The sequence below is a fragment of the Solenopsis invicta genome, chromosome 2 (assembly GCF_016802725.1).
Source record: "Solenopsis invicta isolate M01_SB chromosome 2, UNIL_Sinv_3.0, whole genome shotgun sequence".
Lineage (NCBI taxonomy): Eukaryota > Metazoa > Arthropoda > Insecta > Hymenoptera > Formicidae > Solenopsis > Solenopsis invicta.
The window spans coordinates 4,271,841-4,293,475 of NC_052665.1; the positions used below are offsets into that span (position 1 = coordinate 4,271,841).

Genomic DNA, 21,635 nt, shown 5'->3' on the forward strand with positions numbered 1-21,635 from the left:
AAGCTTTGTCCGTTTAATATATATATATATATATATATATATATATATATTTTTTTTTTTAATTTATTTAAAATTGAAAGAGTTATAAGGAAAGGCTATGGGATTTACATGCATACTTTTTTTACACCATTATACTATTTTATAAGTCTTAAAAAATATTTAAGTGTGTCAATAAAATTATTTCTTTTCTTTTAATGCAATATTATATGTAACCTTGTTATCTTTTTATGATGTGTTATAATAATTAAATAAGAAATGCGCAAAAAGAAAGAAAGTGTTGAAACCCACATCACTTTAATTACATTGTTAAAAATGTCATAAAACTTAATGTATTTTTAAATTATATTTATAATATATTATATTTAAAGCGCACGCGTTAGGGCGCGTTGCGTGCTAGTCCTATTTGAAAAAGTGCAGTGCATCCATACTTGAATTTTCGAACTTTATTGTTGTCATTTTTCCGATTTTCTGATTGGTTTTTATTCAGCACTTACTTCCTGAACAGTTGTCATCGCAAAGATTGCGTATTTTAACTATGTTTATTGAGGAGTTAACAGTGCAATGTACATTTGTAATTTGTATTATCGCATAAGAGATTTTTTAAATTTTAATTAAAAATATCTGTTATGCGATGTTTATTTTGAAATGGTATTTATGTTAAAAAAAAATATTTAAAATATAGAATAGAATGAGAAAATTTAAAGATATAGGATATATGAATTACATTACACTAACATTCAATATTATTAAAAACGTTATGTATACAGATTTATTTTTAAAGTAAGTGAATCAATATCTGGTTATTTATGAAAAAAATGTGTACATGTATTAACACCTTATTACATTTTTTCAAACAAACTGTAACTACATTTCGTTATTTCAAAATCTGTATCTCTTACAATACTAATTATCTTGACGTAAAGGTAAACATGTGGATTTCCCAATATTATTTTCTTGTTTAATATTATCAGGACAAGTGGGTATTTCAAATATACGTATTCTCTGGACTTTTGTCATTGCGACTTGTATCATCCAAGATGTTTTGCGTTCCGCCTTTATCAAGTTTGATACGAAGCGAGTTATTAATGCTCGCCTCGACTCGCGATGCTTCAATATCGCATCCGACCACGTCTTCGATATAGAAATTGTTTTCCGTTTCGTGTCTGTGGAAAAGTGCTCAGTCTCGTGAAGGTTCGACAAGATCGTGGACATAACTCCGAGGACTTGCACATCTGAAACCGGGGACTTTGAACCATCAGAAAGCGCTCCAGAGTGATTCGCCGAAAATTGCCTCAAAAAAGTGCCTCGGAAATAAGTAAGAATAAATAATAAATAAGAATATGTAAACGAGAAGTTATTGAAGAAGAATTCAATACGTAAATATATATTCTAGTGGTTCATAAGAAAATGTAATACAATCCCTAGTAGCACAAAATATTGATTCAATATTGGGAAATAATGTAAACCCAATATTCTATATTGAGTGAGAATTAATTTTCAGTATTGGTCCAATATTGCAGAGTATGATATCGACCCTTATTTAACCAATATTGAAAAAAAAACAAATACAATATTATATATTGGTTGTGCATTGGATTTTCAACATTGGTTCAATATTAGAAGGTTGACACTTTAACCAATATTAGTCCAATTTTTTTTTTAACCCAAGCAATCACCCATCCAAAGTCGCGATTCCGGTGAACGTTGTTTGACTTGTGTGATCGCTGCGAACTGATCCCTCGTGATGACCTGTGAACGCTTTGTGCTGATACTTGTATATAACTGGTAGATCAGGTCAATATACGTTATCAAAAAAATGAAATATGTATAATTAAAGCACATTATTTACATAAACAAATATAAAATTATAGTTTTTTTACTAATTTCACAAATGCGAAATAGTATCTGGAATAATTTTTCTGTTATTTGTTTGAGTAAGAATGCAATTAGAAAATATATGTCAATATAATACAAATTAAATATAAAAAATTTTTATAAAAAATTTTTATAAAAAAAAAATTTTTTAAACAATTGAAAAATATTGTTTGCTCATTGGAATGTAGATTGAGGTTTCTTCATTTATGGACCTATTTCGTTTATTGATAATATTTGCAATACAATTATTGACTCGTAACATTGGTAGCACATTAATATTTTTTTTATAACCAATATTCGCTTTAGATTTGGAAATCTTGACCAATAATGCGCTTCCAATATAAGTGCAATATTGTACCATTGTTAACTCGTAACATTGGCAGCATATTACTGTTTTTTTAAAAAACAATATTCGCTTTTGATTGGCAAATATTGGCCAATGCACCTCCAATGTAAGAGCAATATTATAAAATTGTTGACTTGTAATATTGGCAGTACATTACTATTTCTGTAATAAACAATATTCGCTTTACATTGGCAAATCTTGGCCAATGCACCTCCAATGTAAATGCAATATTGTTTATTAATTGGCGAGCAATATTATAAGTACATGTGCAATTGATTCTATGACCAATATTGGTTCTTTATTGGGAAATATTGGCCAATGTACTCCCAACATAACCAATGTTTCGCCAATGTTAATCAATGTAAAGCCAATGTACTGTGCTATTAAGGATATTCCAATAAAAATGCGATAAACATTACTAACGTATTGATAGTAAAGCAATATAATAAAGTGGAATAATAAAATATAAAAAAAATCCGCTTAATGAAGCGATGATTTTGTGTGATCCACCACTACCGGTTCAACGACTGCTAAATGATCAAGGTGCAAGATGAATATGTGCTCGTAGAACGTTCCAAATATTTTAATTCGTGCGCAGGTGTCGATGTTCGCCTTATGAAATTGTTTTCTTTTTAATTGTAATTAAAACGTGACTGAAAAAGTGGTTTTAAATAAATATTTGTTTGCTATTCAGAGTGGATATCTTTTTGACGAAGAGAGTGTTCTTCAATACGAAACGTCAAATTTTTGAAAAAGTGAGTTGTGCCATTAAAATAATTGTTTTTTTTATCCGATTAATTGGATACGCATATATATTTGTTATTGAATGTACATGTTTGTTATTAACATCCCAAACTTTCTGTTTATTAACATAATGATATAAATGTCTGTCGTTCACAGCGTGAATCTATAGAATAATTTCTCTTTCCTAAGCAATTTAACATTAAAGATTTTTTTCATGTGAACTGATTGTTTAGCCAGATTGTTAAACTTGAATTGTTTAATTTCTTTGACATTTTATAATTAAACAATTAAGATACAAATATGATTGGTTAATTTGAAATACTATAATAGTCGTTAAAACAGAACTGTATAGCTGGAAAGTAATTGAAGTTATGCAAGCAGAATTATTATTTTTGTTGACTTATTCACATGTGACATACACATAAGTAAAGCATTGATCTTTCGAGGATTATGAGCACAGTGTTTATTAATAAATGCACAAATCGACCGACTCATCTTGATAGAGTTCTACCGTTTGTTAAATTATTTAGAAGCAAGTAACATCTACTGAATTATTTATTGCATATCATAAATGTTTTAAAATAACACTCCTTGTTTCGTGAAAACTTGCGTGTTAAACATTGCATTTTATTAACACTGACAAAAACATGATCTGTTTAAATAATTAATTAAAGAAATGAAAAACCATAACTCACATATTTGTGGCTTTCTTCTGTATAAAATAAAAATTTTGAAATACAAAAATAATATTCTTATAATTTTGTTTTGTAAATTACGCAGTTTAAATAATAATGACTATATTATTAATAATATGATATAATTTTATATGCCCCAAAATCCAGGATGCAAGTGGTATATCGATATTGACGATCTTCTTCAAATGTTGAAAAACTGCAAAAAAATATAATAAAACAAAAAATTAGTAATTTATTGTCAAGAAACTGTGATTTGAATTTTTTATTAATGACCATACAGTATTACATTGTGTTTGCAAATAACAGTTTATCATATAATATAACAATTCATGACATTCTACTTAAAATGTATTTGAGCTATCTGCGTTTATCAGTTTTCCTAGTCACTTATGGTAAACAGTAATAAATCATATTGCACTACGAATCCAAATCCTGTTCTCTAATCTTATTATGTAAATGTCAATCTTATAATCGTATTTACATAATAAACTTGTATTTCTAAATTTTCCTAGAAAAAAGTTACGTATTTTATTTTTTAAATCTTTTTAAGACGCTAAAAAAATTGTTTCTATATTAAAAGAATCCAATAATCACTTTGATTAAAATAGCTATATCAAAAATTATTAATTAAAATATTAAAAACGCGATTCATGAATTTAACTATTTTTAAATTATATATTTTCTAAAGTTTGTGACAGAGCCTCACGAGATGGCTAAGGCGTGCATATTGATTGCGTTGCTGCCGCAGTTGCTTTGTACGCTAGTACAAGGACAGAAATCTCCGTGTCCTCAATACTTCACTTTTATATCAAAACCTGGAACAGACGAAGTAATGGGACAGATCAAAATTCCATCCCCATCAAAAACTGGTGATCTCCAATTGAAAATAGCTTTTCAAATGAATGTAAAGTTGCCTTCAGTAAGTATTTTTTCTTTTATATTAATGATGCAAAAGAGAAGTATGTACACACAAGTTTATAGTTTATGCAAAATTTCTAATAATTTTCAGCATATGTAGTAATGACCAGAAGTTTCTTTGCTGAAGCATTTCTGAAACAAAATGATATAAAGTCATACTGTTTGTACAAAAATATTTTAAAAAAAGCATTTTTTTGCCTTATACATGTGAGGATATACTTGGAAATAAATGAATTAAAACAAATTTTTTTTAAGAAAGAGTAATTTATTTGTATAATTGAGTGTATATAAAAAATAATTTTTTACTAACACATTTTATGATAACCTTTAATAGCACCTTCTTATATAAATAAACATAATTTGATCATTAATACGTTTCAGAAATATGTTGGTCTTTTGGAATTGGCACGATCACTAGAGGAAACTGCTCAAGCTGTTTATCAGGATAAGAATGTGTTGTATTATGTTCATTTTCCCTTACGCCATGTAATTCCAACAGTGACCGGGATATGGTTCAATGGTCAACAATATTGTTCAGGTCACAAAGGTGAATATTATATTTGCTTGATATAAATATGTCATGTTCGAGGGAACAGTTACAGATATTCATTTTTTAAGTCACAAATTCGTATCTTGTGTTCGATTATCCATAATTTATTGAGATTGCAAAAATACATTAAAAAATAAAGCTTACTCTACACACTCCCAAACACACACATGCACGCACGCACGCACGCACACACAAGCACACGCACACAAAATCTAAAATATTCTCACAAAAGCGTTGTGATATTTGTCAGATTTTGTTTCAGCAACTGAAGATATCATAATTACTAACACGTTGGAACATACTCTGACATTGCCAGACACGATCCCACTACAGTATACGATACCAAATACGTCGCCTCAAACTCCAAGATCAACTCTCTCGCCTCAAACCCTAAGACCGACTTTCTGGCCTCAAATTCTGAGACTGACTCGCTCACTTCAAACATCGAGACTGACACCAATAAGTCAGCCAACTACTCGGAAGATAACTCGACAGAAAAGGCAGAAAAAAACTACCGTCACCCTCTCTCCGAGAATTAACCAGAACCCATTCTTGACGGATTCCGATACGTCGCCTCAAACTCCAAGATCAACTCTCCCACGTCGAACACCGAGACCAGCACCAATAAGTCAGCCAACTACTCGGAGGATAACTACTAACGTCACCCTCTCTCCGGGAATTAACCAGAATCCATTCTTGATGAATATTAGCCGGATCCCGGCGCCGAACTCAAATTACAATTGTGGTGTCAACAGTAGATCTGGACATCCAAATTATCTGGTTGTTAATGGAGCCAAGACATCACCAGGTCAATGGCCGTGGCTAGTGGCACTCTTCGTTGCTAACGAACGGACTGAATTCGCCTTTCAATGTGGTGGTAGTATTTTGACGAAAAAACATATTTTAACAGGTATGTTAATATAAGAAAAATCGTATATTACTAATATTCTCTGTATGTCAAACTATGTGAGCTTTTTATGTTATGTTGATTTCCTTTCTTAGATCGCAACAGATTTATTTCTACCTACCTATAGCCTAGAATGGCCTAGATCAATAATGAGTATACTCACATCGATTATAATGTTTTTTCAGTACTTTTATTACTTTAAATCATAAATTTTAATTCACATAATAAACTCCAATTCATGAGACATAGTTTTAAGCGAGAAAAGTTAAGATAGGTCAATTATTTACTTAATGGATTATTGACGAAAGTAGTTTCTTTGTGTACCCTTATATATTAATATATTAATAAACTTATGAATGTAACACTTTGTTATTTATTTTTTGAATACTTCTTGTGAAAAAAGAACAAATAATACAATTAAACCATATTATGTAACATATATATCCAATATCTAAATAATTTCTTTTTTTTTAATTTTCACTCCAACACTTAAATATTTGAAATTGTCTCATACTTTAAATTAGTGTTTAGAAATTTTCCTTACTTTAAATCTGACCATTAGTTTTTAATTTTAGACTCAATAAAAAATTAGCAACAATCAGGTAGGATATATAAGGTACGGTTACCTTATTTACTGTTTTGTTCTTTTCTTGTACTGTTTCCCAACAAAGAGTGGGGATTATAAAAAATGTATTTCATGCATACATTTTCTTTTTACAGCGGCGCATTGCCTGAAGTTGGACAATAGCAACGACACTTTTCCCCCTAATGTGTTAAAAGTGGCCTTGGGTCAATTTAATTTGACCCATTGGCGTGAAAAGGAATCCACAACTCGCGACGTCGCAAACTATATGATCCATCCCAACTATGCGCATTCTTTCAACGGCGACTCTGATTTGGCGATTTTAATACTCAGGAAAACCATCGACTATAACGACTACATCAAACCTATTTGCCTGTGGTCCGGTGCAACCACTCTTCAACATACCATTGGACAAATGGGATATGTTGTGGGTTGGGGTTTTGATGAAGACAATAATCGTTTCACTGAGGATCCACGGTTGGCGAAGCTCAGGATAGTCAGCCAGGTAAAAACCGTTAAAAAATCTGTTTTTTATTTTTCGTGAATTTGATTGACGTACACGTTGAATTTCAATTAATAAGCGAGATTCTCTAAAAATGAAACATTCGACATGTGAGAATACATGATGACAACAAAATCGGATTTATATCGTGAAAGAAAAATGCTTAGAAATTTTTACAACGACGACGTTCAATACTCTATTTAATTTTCCTATGTTTGTACGGTTATGTACTCGTATGTTTAGATAATTAACTGTTATAAAATTATTATTCAATGCGTATATTGCGATGCTTTATAAATCATTGCGTGCAATCGCACGATAAAAACAATTTTTCATTAAATTCTTAAAGTAACGCAAGATGTTAACGATATGTCGGGAGATATGTCGAATCAGATTTACCATTATCATTTATAAAATCAACTACTACAAATGATGAAAATTAGACGTAATTTCACAAATTATAGATGGATTGCCTTAAGAATGACAGGAGTTTCTACGATTTGACATCTGATCGCACCTTTTGCGCCGGCTTGTCAGGAAGTACTCCTTGTAATGGTGACAGCGGAAGCGGACTGATGATTTTTGACTATGCTTTGCAACGTTATCATTTACGCGGCGTCGTTTCACTAACGATAAGCAATGGACCCTTAGAAATATGTGATCCTACCAAGTTCGTTGTTTTTGCTGACGTCGCCAAGTATCTACCTTGGATTCAACAGCAGATCTACCCGTACAGTAATGAGTAATCTCTTACCTCTATTATGTAAAATTTATTAAAAACCATGGCACTTAATTATGCAAATGATTTAAGAATTGAAGTTACAAGATTTTATTTTTGACTTTTTACAGTAATTTCTCGTATCGTAATGCAGTTATCACAATAGTAAAATGAAACGTATAAAGTGATATAATGTAATTATTATATTATTATTGTAGGTTTATAAATAATTAAGAATAAATCTTATCGTAACACGTATTATAATACACTCTCTCTTTCTCTCTCTTTCTCTTATTCAATGTTCCGGATATATTAATTTAACTTATTAAACGCCTCATCAATGCATTTTATACTATAATTAAATTAATTATAAAAGTACAAAAAATATTCGTAATTATGTTAATGAAAGGAATCTGTTAAATGTAAATCTGTAACGTTTAAGCTTTGTCTGTTTAATATATATATATATATATATATATATATATATATATATATATATATAATAAAATATATATATATATTATTTTTTTTTTAAATTCATTTAAAATTGAAAGAGTTACAAGGAAAGGCTATGGGATTTACATGCATACTCTTTTTACACCATTATACTATTTTATAAGTCTTAAAAAATATTTAAGTGTGTCAATAAAATTATTTCTTTTCTTTTAATGCAATATTATATGTAACCTTGTTACTTTTTTATGATGTGTTATAATAATTAAGTAAGAAATGCGCAAAAAGAAGAAAGTGTTGAAATCCACATTATTTTAATTACACTGTTAAAAATGTCATGAAATTTAATGTATTTTTAAATTAAATTTATAATACATTATATTTAAAGCGCGTGCGTTAGGGCGCGTTACGTGCTAGTCTTATTTGAAAAAGTGCAATGCATCCATACTTGAATTTTCAAAGTTTATTGTTGTTATTTTTCCAATTTGCTGATTGGTTTTCATTCAGCACTTACCTCTTGAACAGTTGACATCGCGAAGATCGCGTATTTTAACTATGTTTATTGAGGAGTTAACAGTGCAATGTACATTTGTAATTTGTATTATTGCATAACAGATTTTTTAAATTTTAATTAAAAATATTTGTTATGCAATATTTATTTTGAAATGTTATTTATGTTAAAAAAAAATTTTTTTTAATATAGTATAGAATGAGAAAATTTAAAAGATATAAGATATATATTACATTACAATAACATCCAATATTATTAAATACATTATGTATATAGATTTATTTTTAAAGAAAGTGAATCTATATCTGATTATTTATAAAAAAAATGTGTATATGTATTAACACCTTATTATATTTTTTTCAAATAAACTGTAACTACATTTTGTTATTTTAAAATCTGTATCTCTTACAATACTAATTATCTTGACGTAACGGTAGACTTGTGGACTTCCCAATATTTTCTTTTTGTTCAATATCATCAGGACAAGTGGGTATTTTAAATATACGTATTCTCTGGATTTTTGTCATTGCGAGTTGTATCGTCAGCTAAGATGTTTTGCGTTCCGCCTTTATCAAGTTTGATACGAAGCGAGTCATCAATGCTCGCCTCGACTCGCGATGCCCCACTACCTCCCTATCTAAATGCATCTTCTACGCGAAAGTTGTATGTGTTTCGAGGCGTTTCGGTAAAGAAACTGGTTAGTCTCGTGTAGATTCAACAAGGCCGTGGAGTGTAGCTCCGACGATTGGCATGCTGAACATCCGAAGCCGGTTATCGTGATATTGAATTCCATTAGGAATTTTAGATCATTGAAAAGTGCTTCAAAGTGAAGTTCGCTAAGAGTGCCTCAAAGGAGTGCCTTGGAAGTGAATAGGAATAAATAATAAATAAACAAAAATAGACAAATAAAACTATACCGGAGAAGTATAATTCGAAATGCTTGAAACGTACTTATGCGATCAGCAAGAAGATAGTGTGAAATTTCAATAAAAACGCAAGAGGTAAACGTTACCGTTTACCGTTGGAAGTATCAGTGGAATAATAAAATAAAGATGAGCAGTCATACTCGGAAATCGCATTAAATCTTACTCAAACTCCATTTAATAAAGCAGTGATTATATGTGGACGATTGCTGAATAATCAAGGTGTAAGGTGTGTGCTCGTAGAATGCACAAAATACTCTAATTCGCACGTAGATATTACAGTTCACTATATGTAGTAGTTTTCCTTATATAAACATAATTATCTAGAAAAGTAATTAACGATTAGAGCAAAACCTGTTTTCCGATAGTATTATGCATGACTGGAATTTCCACATATTTGAATAATCTGTTTATCATGTATTATGCGAATACCTTTCAAACAAGGCTTGATATGTTTTTGCAGAATTAATATCGAATTTATGAGAGAGTTGTTTCATCCACCATGCTCCATTGTTATTATCTATTAATATCTTAATTGATTACACATATTGCATTCATTTGTTTATTAACTTGTTTAATATTTAAACTCTTTCTTTATTCTAATATGAACAATTTAAATATTGATCGTTTTGTGCAAATCTCAACACGGATTTAATAATTTCTTTTTTTCAAAACAGTTTCATATTAAAATATTTTTCTTTGTTCAAAGCTGTTATCACAGTTATTAAACTTGAATCATTCAAACCTTTTAAAAAATTGAATGCAATTAGACTGATCAATCTTTCGAATTGATAAAATATTGTAATTGTCGTTAAAAAGAGAATGTTCGAAAAACTACTAATGAAAGAACAAGTAAAGTACAATTTAAAAGCGAAATTACAATATTATCTTTGCTGACCTTGTAACATATCAGCATAAATAAAGTATCTGATTTATTAAATAACAAGGTTATCGAACAGAACGAATATACTACATAGTATTAAGTACTATATGCATTTAGTATACATGGCAGATTTCTATTTCAATTTAATCTATTTTGCCAAGAAAATAATTTTACATTAATAAAAATTGCTGCAGTACGAAGAAAATATTGTCGATATGAATAGCTATGAAAGTTGCAATCAATAAAAAAAGAATATACAAGTTAGAAAGTATGAAAATGCAAACATCTGCCAACCTGATATATTGATAAAGTTTTAACAACTATTAAATGATTTAAAGTTTTTTTTTAGAATGAAAAAATTTGTAATGCTAATGATGTTTTCTTTGCTTAATAAGTTATTTCAGAATTGTATTAAACAGAAATCTATCTGTAAAAATTATATATTTTATATTTAAATTTATAACAATATTGTGGTTGCTTGTAACAGAACTTTTCTGAGATGGCTAAGATTTCTGTCTTGATCGCGTTGCTGCTGCAGCTTGGCACGATGACAAAAGGATTTCCGTGCTCTGACTTTTACATACTTATGAACAAACCCGGTTCAATTGGTGAAATAATGGGACAAATCACAATCCCATCCCCGTCAAAAAATAATAGCCTATACCATTTAAAAGTGGGTTTTAATACGAACCCTTTGCTGCAAAGGGTAAATATTTTTTTTTTACTATTGTTAGAAATGTAGGAAAGAAGTTACGCATATAAGCTTGTGACTGTTAATATATTTTACAGACTATGTCTAGCACGTTGAATTCAGACGTTATCAGAAGTTTTTTCTTTTTAAATTCTTAAAAATATAATTTGATTATAATTATAATTATTTTTACAAATAGTAATTTAAATAAATAAAGTATTTTCTACCTCAAAAGAAAGAGAAGTTAAACTTCAAAATAATCATAAATAGTGTAATAAAATTGTTTTGGAAAAAATAGATCGTTTGTTGCATGTTTTGTGCCATGTGAAAGAATTTTTGGAATTGTCTAAAAGTTTATTCAATTGCCTTTTTCAAATGTCTAAAAAAAATGGAAATAGTCGTCTCGCGATTTTAGTTACTAGAAACGGTTGATCAAGAAATAATTAATAGAAGTTGTTTAGAATTTTTATTCGATTTGTCACATCCTTTATTCATATAATAAATAGAAATAATTTAATCATATGCATTCTAGAAAGAACCAGTTGCTCAATTAGATATCGCAGAATTGGAACAAGAAATCATTCGAGCTGTTCAACAAAACAGAACCTTGTTGTATCATGTTTATTTTCCCGTGGGTCAACCGATTCCAACACTGACTAAAATAATATTTAATTATAAAGTACTTTGCAATGAAGGTGAGTTACGCATTTACTTGAAGGGCTACACAAATGTCATACATTTCCAGAAAACAAAAGTAAAAGTTACAATACATTCTTTCGAACACATCAAATTAGTTCATATTTTGTATTTGATTGTGCATAATTTTTAACAAAAACAGCAAAGATAAATACAAAGGTAATGATTACTGAAATATTTGAAATTTGTTTTATTATTACACGCGTTTCTATATTTATGTAAAAAAGGAATTCACGATTATTCGTGTTCTCTGAGATTTTTTTTCCTAAAAGAGAATAAAATTCTTTTTCCTTATTTTAAAATAACATGAGATTAAAGTATTATTACAACGCTTTATTTTGTTTCAGAAACAACAGATGTCCAAACTACTAAAGAGATAGAGAGAATCGTATATTCATCAGGCGAAAACTCGATCACTCAAGAATCGTCACCTAATTTCCCTATCTTTGAGAGCAACATCTCATTATTGAATCCAGTGTCATTCAATGATACTGATTGCGGTAAACCGTTTCCGTTAAATATCGTAAATCCGTTAACTTATCATGGATTTCTGACACAGCCAGGCGAGTGGCCGTGGTTGGCAGCAATCTTTGTTACGAATACTTTAGAAGAAAACTTTCAGTTTCAATGTGGTGGTTCCGTTTTAACAACCAAACATGTTATAACAGGTACTCTAAAAAATTAAAGAAAAGCAATCCGACATTGCTAAATATACTTTCTGCGTCTCGAATGTCTACATAATAAAATATATTTTATGCATATTTACTTTTTCTTTTTAAAGCGGCGCATTGTTTGAAAAGAAACAATCGTGGCAACGAAACCTGGCCTCCCTACGCATTACTGGTGGCTTTGGGACGATTTAATTTGACCCATTGGCGTGAAAGGGGTAGCTTGAATCAAGAGGTCGCGAACTATGTGATTCATCCCGACTATACGCATTCTTCAAGTGGCGACTCTGATTTGGCGATTTTGATCTTCAGGAGGCCCATCAAATATGGCAATTCCATTAGACCTATTTGTCTATGGCCCAATAATTTAACTGATATTCAGCACGTTGTCAATAGGTTGGGATACGTTGTAGGATGGGGCGACAAGACAGGGAAAGACAAGACAGGTCGTCGAAACACTGACGATCCACGGATGGTGAGAGTGCCAATAGTGAAGCAGGTAAGACTAAATTAATAGTGAGCTAATTTTCTATCGCTGTTCGATCGGCATATAAGTTAAATTTCAATGAATAAAAGTTTTTGAAAACCAAATACCCGAAATGTGGGATGACACCTCGATGACAAGTCCGTAATATTTATATTGCGGAAGGAAAATGCTTGGAGATTTTTGCATTATTAATGACGTGAGGTCTTTATTTGATTTCGTTAAGTTAAGTAGTTATGTAGATTATTGTTAATGTGGCATTGTCAATAACAATATTTACTGCATGTGCCCATAACAAATAGATTTGTCAAAGTCTTTACACCCCTCAGGTGGAATTGACGAATGCGCTCGAACCGATAAGCTCGATCATCGATCACACAACATAGGTGAATTTTTATCAAATTACAGGAGACATGTCTTCGTAGCGACACTACATTCGCGAGTTTAACTTCGGAGCGCACCTTTTGTGCCGGTTGGCTAAACGAGACAGGTCCTTGTAACGGTGACAGCGGGAGCGGATTAGTGATTTACGACTATACCAATCGCCGTTTTCTGTTACGTGGTATCGTTTCACGATCGATGTTTAACGAAGCATATTTGTGCGATCCTACGAGATACATCGTGTACGTCGACGTGGCCAAATATATATCCTGGATTTTGGTACAGATCTCCAATTAACGCTGATCTCGCATCGCGGAACACGAAATGTCGTCGACAACCTTCTTATGGAGATTTACCAACAAAGTCACACCACTTGTATATCTGTGAAGATGAAAATTACAAGTTTTAGTTTCAATGACGATTCCTATAGCTATAATGAACTTATTACAATGTTAATATTAAAATTTATTAAAATATGTGAATATAAACGCATGAAATGTAGTTGTCTGTTTTTATGAATTTTTAACAATTAAGAATAAATCATATTATAACATGTAACAACGCAATTATAACGTGTTATAATATGTTTATCGATGTACTTATGAAATTTTCTACTCTATATTGTATTATGTAATCTATCGTTTTGTTAATTTTTTACATTAAAAAATTACAAAAAGTACAAAAAAATATTGCTGGCAATTTTAATTCATAATTACATTATATGCAACTACATTAAATGTATGCTATTCTAACGGTATAAGTTTTAGTTGTCTAACATGTAAGTATAAAAGTTTTTTATAAAATAAAATTACACGGTTAAACTATACGCATACATACGTTTTCGTACTATACACTATTTTGTAAATTAAAAAAATATTTAAAAATACACACACAGATTAATTAAAATTAATCTTTTTTTTATAAATACGTGTGTTTTATTTATTACGCTTTTTTGATATATTAAAAATAATAATTAGGTGAGAATAATAGAAAGAAAAAAATTACATTTCACCAGATAGTTTCATGACATCATCACGGTTTAACGCTGCCCACATCTGCAATCACGAATCTTTATATCGCTCCCGATAGCAGAGATTCAATTCGCGCTATCGCACCCGTACGCTTTAACAAAAGTAATTTACGATTGCTCACACAAGTTCAAACAATACTTTATATATATATTTTCAATTTGACACCGTCGACAGTATGATTGAATCAGCTCTCGATGCAGAAAATGTGGCTCCATTGCGGTATACTGATCCACCTATTCGGATTTATCCTCACAAAATCGTCTAAATTAGACGATGCCGGAGGATATTCTTTGTCCCTGGAAAGAAAACTGACGCTGAAGTTAAAAACGGCGGCACGTCTGAAGCATAATCTTGGAAAAATTCTTCACGAGTTGCCAGTAAGTTTCGCTTTTAGGATAAGTAAAACGTAAGTTTAAGAAATCGTCTATACGAAAAAAGGTCCAGGAGTGTGATATTGGAGATGTATCATCGAAATAAGTTAATTGAACGAATACGTACAAGTTTCTTCTAATTTTAACGCTTGATAATCATATGTTGTCCATCTTAATAATTTTATAGCAAATTCGATTGGACACACTAGTGCGCATGAAAGCTGTCGTATACAAATCGACGTAAAGATATATGTTTATTATAAATAAACGAGTTAAAGTGTAAAATTCTCAATATACTTTATTCTAGAATTCAGTAAAGTATGTATTTTATTAATCGAGATATTTGTATTCTATTTTTATACTTAAATTAGATCAGTGTACAACGTGCATTAATAGTGCACTCCAGCCGAATTCGTTATTAAATCCAAAGTAATACTTTTTGTGGTGCTTTTATTGTTTTTAAATAATAATTGTTTTTGAGAGATGTGTAAAGTAGTATTTCATTTTGGCGCAACGTCAAAATCTGTGCGATATGTTCTCCACTTACTTCCGATTCTTACAGATACAGAGTTATGAGATGCACCACTCCGTAAAGGTAATCGAGGATTATTTGAAAAATGGAGGTTCAATGCTCGAGTGTCTCGACGTTTTATCTTCCATAACGTACGCGCCTATCGCGGAGCAGTTGGACAATATCTTTGGATCCATGGAGGACCATTTGCCTGAGTATCTTCTTCCGGCAATATCCTTGATACGACGATCCCTGTCGGAAGGTCTTCTGGATGCCGACGAGATCTACAGACCTACTTTCGGACCGCTGAAGGCCGATCCATTGGAGAAGATCCCCTTGAGAGAATTGAAGGAAGCAGCTTCTTTGCTGACCTACCACACGCCGGTCAAAGGCATCAAAGGACTTTGGCCGAAGATTATCGGCGAGACGGTGACGTTGATTTACGATAAAGTCATCTCTCCGCGTTCTGAACTGATCGCATACATGTTGGCGAATCTGCGGATACCCGACGCGACGGCGGAGGTGAGAGAATCGGTCGTGCTTCTCGTCGAACATCTACGATCGCAAGGCAAGCACGTATTGACCGGTTTCAACTTGGCATCCGATCCGTACGCGCTGATCGCCAACGTAATCTTCAGTCTGCCCCTGCAAAACGAGACGCTGATAGCCACCAACGTGTTGTTGCCGTTCCTACGAAGGCCCTCGGAGTGTCGAGGATCCGCTGAATTCGCCGACTTCTTTCAGAACAACATTTTGAACTACACCCTGCTGATATCTCGGGATAGAATGATCTCTAGATCAAAAGATGGTATCGCGTTTCTGTCTATGATCCAGCAGAATAATACGGATCTATCGGATGTCATGAAGCAATTTTCCCCCTTCGAGTACGCATCCTGGAAGGATCTGTTGCTAGCTTTCGTCAGCCAACTCAGACGTCAGCAGGCTCATCAGGGTAAAATAACGAACATCGTAGACAGTGTCTACGGTGAGCTGATTCTGAGAAACAGACAGAAACGTTGGAAACTTCTGAGGAGCTCTATTGCTGCCGCACCGATCTTCTTCGCGCTAGCAAGAAAGGAGGACTCCATCAGAATTCGAAGACTCCTCTTGGATGTGGCTACGGACAGAACGGTCAAGTCGGATGTCTGGCAGAAGGCACTTGTTTTTACTTCTTCGGAGGACATCGGCGGACCGATAAACGCCGCATGGAAAACATTGAGAGCATTGGTAACTTCGGATTTTCTTCCGCATAGCGTTCTGTCGAAGAACATCGCCGAACTGTTGAACACGTTTGATAACAGAATTGATCAAGGCCAGGCCGAGTGCGTCAGTAAATTGGAAACGTACTTAGCTAATTTTACTCAAGTAGAAATCGAAACTGGTAGAAAGAAAGCGATCGGGGAAGTCGATATCAATGATCTTCTTCAGGCTTTGCCTTACTTGGACATTTATACGGATGAATATAGAAGCTTGGAGAACTTCTTGTCACAGGATGATTTGGAGACAAAAATAGGACAAATTGATTTGAATGCCCATCCAACTAGGGGTAGATTACTAGCTCACTTGCTACAGATGATAGAACGTGCAAACGGCATCGACAATAAGCTACGTCATTTGGCCGAACAATTTGTTGATAATGTTGCTTACGAGGGCTACGGCGCTGGCGCTTTGTCATATCGTTCTAGTTAGTTTGAGCGCGTTTCTGTGCTCTTTTAATCGAATTAATCACGCATTTCACAATACCATCTATGTTACTTATAGAATAGAAATGAATATTCATTTATTTAGCTGAATATATAAGAAATTGTGAAACTGCAGCCGTTACCACTGTTAATGCGTACTCCTGTCTTATAAATTCTCGAAGAATCAGCAGTCGGTAAATATTTTCTATAACAACAAGAGAATTACTTGATTAAACATTATATCTTCAATACAATAAAAATTATGTCTCTTTTATTTACACAAATATTTCAATTAAGAAATTTTTAAATTGCAAGTAAATAAGCTACTAGAACCTATACCAAACAATCTTTCTGTGTTAAGTAAAAACTCTTTTAATTTAAGATTTTTTAATATTTTTTCTCTCAGTATGACATCTTTGGAATTACTTAAAGCTACAGCTTGAAAAATTGCGGAAGAAAAATTTGTACACACTTTGTAAAAAAAAAGTTAACTACAATTTCAATAACAGAATGTAGTATCGTATTGTCAAATACGTCTGTTAGTGGACACATCGCGTATAGATACTAAGGTTATCGTATTCACGACATTCTACTCAAAACCTTCGAACTTATCTGTTTCATGATTTAATTCTCCTAATAAGTTTCCCTAATTTGATTATAGTAATAAATCCTTTTGCAATATGTATCAAAATCCTGTTCTGTCATCTAATGGACTATAAGATTTGTTGATGTACGAAGAACAGATATACGAAAATTTCCCAGGCCTCCTTCTTCTCGTACGTCATTCAGGATTTTTAGGAGGTGAGGAGCATGGTTATTTCTCATTTTTCTTGTTGCATTCAGCCTAATAATTCTTATTCACTAGATGCGGCGCCAAGATGCGATGCGTTAACCAATCAAATTGTATCGAATTTAACTTTTTCCGCGCGGTATAAGTTTTGATTGGCTATTGCGTCAACTTCTGCCGCGCAGCAAGTATCATCGCATCTAATAGGCAGAAGCCTGATGTCCTATGTGCCACCTCAAACAAGTAGACAGTAGAATGATGTCATCCAAGTCATAATAATTTTAACTCTCAGTAATTTACTATCGCACCATTCGAACGCATCAAAACGGAAACCTTGAACGTATTTCAAGAACGTTAAAGTACTGATCAGTCTTGTGAAGATACGGTAAAGTTGTGATTACGTAATTTCGAAGATTAACACACAAATATCAAGAGATTGTGCGGTGTTGAATTCTGTTTTAGGTCATAAAGAAAAAATTTCAGAATGCTTAGCCAAAAGTGTTACAAAAAGAGATAAATAACAAATAAATAACAAATAAATGAATAAGGATACGTAAATAAAAATTCACATATAATTCAAAAAGCTTAAGCGTATTTCAATAATCGATAAAAGAATGCTTTTGGTACTCCGACAAAAACGCCAAAGCTAAGCAATATTAATTTCGACAGTAAAAGAATATAATAAAGTAAAGGTGGAAAATTATACATGACAGTCACAATGATTCTCGTCATTCAGAGTTTCGATTTCAAATTTAATTTGAAATGTGTTAAATTAAACGATGAAAACTGTATAAAATGAAGGTTTAATTCTAGCCATTTACTTATATAAACTATGTTGTTTAATACATAAGAACGTATTTTATTACATAGTTTATCAATTTATTTGATAGTTAACTGTTTCCCTACAGGGCCGTGTCTGAATTCTGCTTCTTATTGCCTGTTGTCAGTTTTGGGGCAGTATTATAAAAATTGCTATATTTGAAAATACTCTTTCTAATTTGTATTCATATTTTTAGTTTTTATTTTTTTTAAAATGATATGCCAGTATTAGTGACTTTGCTATATGTATTTAATGTACATGGTACATATTTTTATTCAAACTTAATTTGCTTCATCAAGAAAATAATTTTACATTAAGAAAAATTATGGTACGAGAAACTTATTGTTAACACAAACATCTTGTTACATATGTAATCGATAAGAAAGATACATTATGTAATCAGTATGTAAAAGTGCAAACATCTGCTAATGGTCTGATGTATCGATACATCTTTTCACAAGTACTAAATTATTCAAAATAACTATTGTTATTCAAAAAGCTTCTTTCAGGACAAAAAAATCCAGCATGAAGCCAATAATAATCACTTTAATTAATATTTCAAAATTGTGTTAAATATAGAGATCTATTCGTAAAAATTGAGTTTTTATATTTAAAATAATCATGTGTTGACTTGTAACAGAACTTCTCAAAATGGCTAACAATATGATCTCTATTTTGATCGCGCTGCTGCTGCAGCCTGGTACGATGATAAAAGGATTTCCGTGCTCTGATTCTTACATACTTAGGAACAAATCCGGTTCAACTGAAATAATAGGACAAATCGAAATCCCATCTCCGTCCAATAATAGTAGATATCATTTAAAAGTGGGCTTTAATATGAACCGTTCGTTGCATAAAGTAAGTCTTCTTTTTTACTATGATTACAAATTTAAAAGAAGTTTACGCATATAAATTTGTGATCGTTTAATACATTTTACAGACTTTCTAATATAGTATTAGGTGTTGGAATTAATTCGTAGCGTTTTTTTAGAGAGAAACAACGATTTATTCTAAGTTTAAATATAAAAATACATTACTAAAAATATTTTCCATCGCTTGTCACAACTTTTTCCCATCTTTCGGGTAAAAGACGGATACCCCGTCGAAAAGACGCTTCGTTCTTAGAGGCGATCCATGAATCAATCCAAGTTTTGCATTCTTCATAAGAAGTAAATTTCTCCGCGGACAAACCATGGGCCATCGACCGGAACAAGTGATAATCCGAAGGAGCAATATCTGGCGAATATGGCGGGTGGGTTAGGACTTCCCATTTCAGTGTTTGCAGGTACGTTTGCACTGGCTTTGCGACGTGCCGTCTAGCATTGTCGTGCAGCAAAATAATTTTGTCGTGCCTTTCGCTCCATTCCGGCCGTTTCTCCTCCAATGTCCGACTCAAGCGCATCAATTGCAGTCGGTAACGATCCCCAGTGATGGTTTCATTCGGATTCAGCAGTTCGTAGTAAACCACACCCCGTTGATCCCACCAAATGCAAAGAAGAAGCTTAGATCCATGAATATTACGTTTTGGTACTGATGATGATGGTTGTCCAGGCTTAACCCATGATTTTTTGCGCTTGGGGTTATCGTAATATATCCACTTTTCATCACCCGTAACAATCCGATGTAAAAAACTTTTTCTTTTGTACCGTTGAAGCAGTAACTCGCAAGTCAAAAAACGCCTTTCAACGTCCCTCGGCTTTAATTCGTATGGGATCCAATGTCCTTCCTTTTGGATCATCCTTAACGCTTTAAGTCGTTTTCCCACTGTTGAAAAGTCAACCCCCAACGATGTGGACAACTCTTCGAGCGTTTGAGTTGAGTCTTCCTCAAGTAATGTCTCCAATTCTTCAAACTTTTTTGGCTGTCCAGGTCGTTCCTTGTCTTCTAAGTCGAAATCACCGCTGTTGAATCGCGCAGACCACTTCCGACACGTTTGTTCAGCTAAAGCTTGCTCACCGTAAACTTCTTCTAAAATCCTATGGCTTTTCGCAGCAGTTTTATTCATATGAAAGTAATGTAATAAAACTTCCCGCAAAAACACTTTATTTGGTATAAATTTAGACATATTTAAATAATTATAACTTGAGGTTATTAACAAGTGAAAGTAAGATGTCGTAAAAATAACACCTAACCTAACAACTGATTTAAGATAAATTTGCTTCTGACGGTAAAAACAGAAAACTGTAGTATCCCAGCCATCTCTCGTAAAACGCTACGAATTAATTCCAACACCTAATATGTTAAACTCAGACGTGACTAGAAGTTTCTTTATTTAGATGTTCTAAAATATAATTTGACTAATTGGAATCATACCATTTTTGCAAATAGTAATTTAAAGAAATAAAATCTTTTCGGCTTTAAAAGAAAGAGAAATTAAAGTAATCATAAACAATGTAATAAAATTGTCTTAGACAATTTACTACATGTTTTTTTTTTATACATAAGATGATTTTTTTCAGTATATTAATGTCTATCGCGCGTCACAATGCGCCATCGCTCCCCCTCTAGCACCTCGCCGGGGTGCTGGTGGGGGGTGGGGAAGGAACTCCTTCCTACCTCCTCACCCCCCAACACGGAGAAGAGTATGCCGCCGCGCCGGACTAGTCCGGCGCGTAGGGGCCCGGGACATCCGGCCGGGGGGCCGGACTCCCGGGCTTTACCCCCGTAAACATCAAAAGGGGAAGAGGTGGGGGAGGGCTGGTGTCCCTCTCCCCCGACCTGAGGCCGGCTTGGCCTCACGGCCCTGCCGGGGGACCCGCACCAGGTGCCCCCGGCGTGCTGAGTCGGCCTCGGCCGACCGGTCCGGGGGGCTCCGGAAGCATGCTGCACGCGTTCCCGGAGTCCCCCAGCCAAGGACCAGAGCCGGACACCCGGAGGGGTTTTAGTGGGTATGCCCCCGTCGTCA

General features: G+C 32.9%; 3 protein-coding genes across 4 annotated transcripts; all 3 read left to right on the plus strand.

The window, feature by feature from the left end:
• The first annotated feature begins 1,106 nt into the window (after positions 1–1,106).
• On the plus strand, positions 1,107–8,096 carry LOC105199004 (limulus clotting factor C). 2 transcript variants are annotated; one of them, XM_039459667.1, is made up of 7 exons: positions 1,107–1,315; positions 2,916–2,976; positions 4,349–4,579; positions 4,960–5,125; positions 5,379–6,038; positions 6,756–7,123; positions 7,585–8,096. In XM_039459667.1, the coding sequence occupies exons 3-7, from the start codon at positions 4,370–4,372 to the stop codon at positions 7,864–7,866; spliced, it is 1,686 nt and encodes a 561-aa protein (XP_039315601.1). In that variant the 5' UTR covers positions 1,107–1,315; positions 2,916–2,976; positions 4,349–4,369; the 3' UTR covers positions 7,867–8,096. The 2 variants fall into 2 exon arrangements, with proteins under 2 accessions (XP_039315601.1, XP_039315599.1); XM_039459665.1 differs by lacking the exon at positions 2,916–2,976.
• Positions 8,097–9,278: 1,182 nt separating this feature from the next.
• On the plus strand, positions 9,279–14,383 carry LOC105201562 (serine protease gd). The gene is made up of 6 exons (XM_039459669.1): positions 9,279–9,954; positions 11,096–11,314; positions 11,832–11,994; positions 12,343–12,663; positions 12,777–13,162; positions 13,556–14,383. The coding sequence occupies exons 2-6, from the start codon at positions 11,108–11,110 to the stop codon at positions 13,823–13,825; spliced, it is 1,347 nt and encodes a 448-aa protein (XP_039315603.1). The 5' UTR covers positions 9,279–9,954; positions 11,096–11,107; the 3' UTR covers positions 13,826–14,383.
• An 88-nt stretch (positions 14,384–14,471) lies between these two features.
• On the plus strand, positions 14,472–19,920 carry LOC105205081. Its single transcript, XM_039459668.1, has 2 exons — positions 14,472–14,936; positions 15,493–19,920. Exons 1-2 carry the CDS (start codon positions 14,754–14,756, stop codon positions 17,128–17,130), a joined length of 1,821 nt encoding a protein of 606 aa, XP_039315602.1. The 5' UTR covers positions 14,472–14,753; the 3' UTR covers positions 17,131–19,920.
• The last annotated feature ends 1,715 nt before the right edge of the window (positions 19,921–21,635 follow it).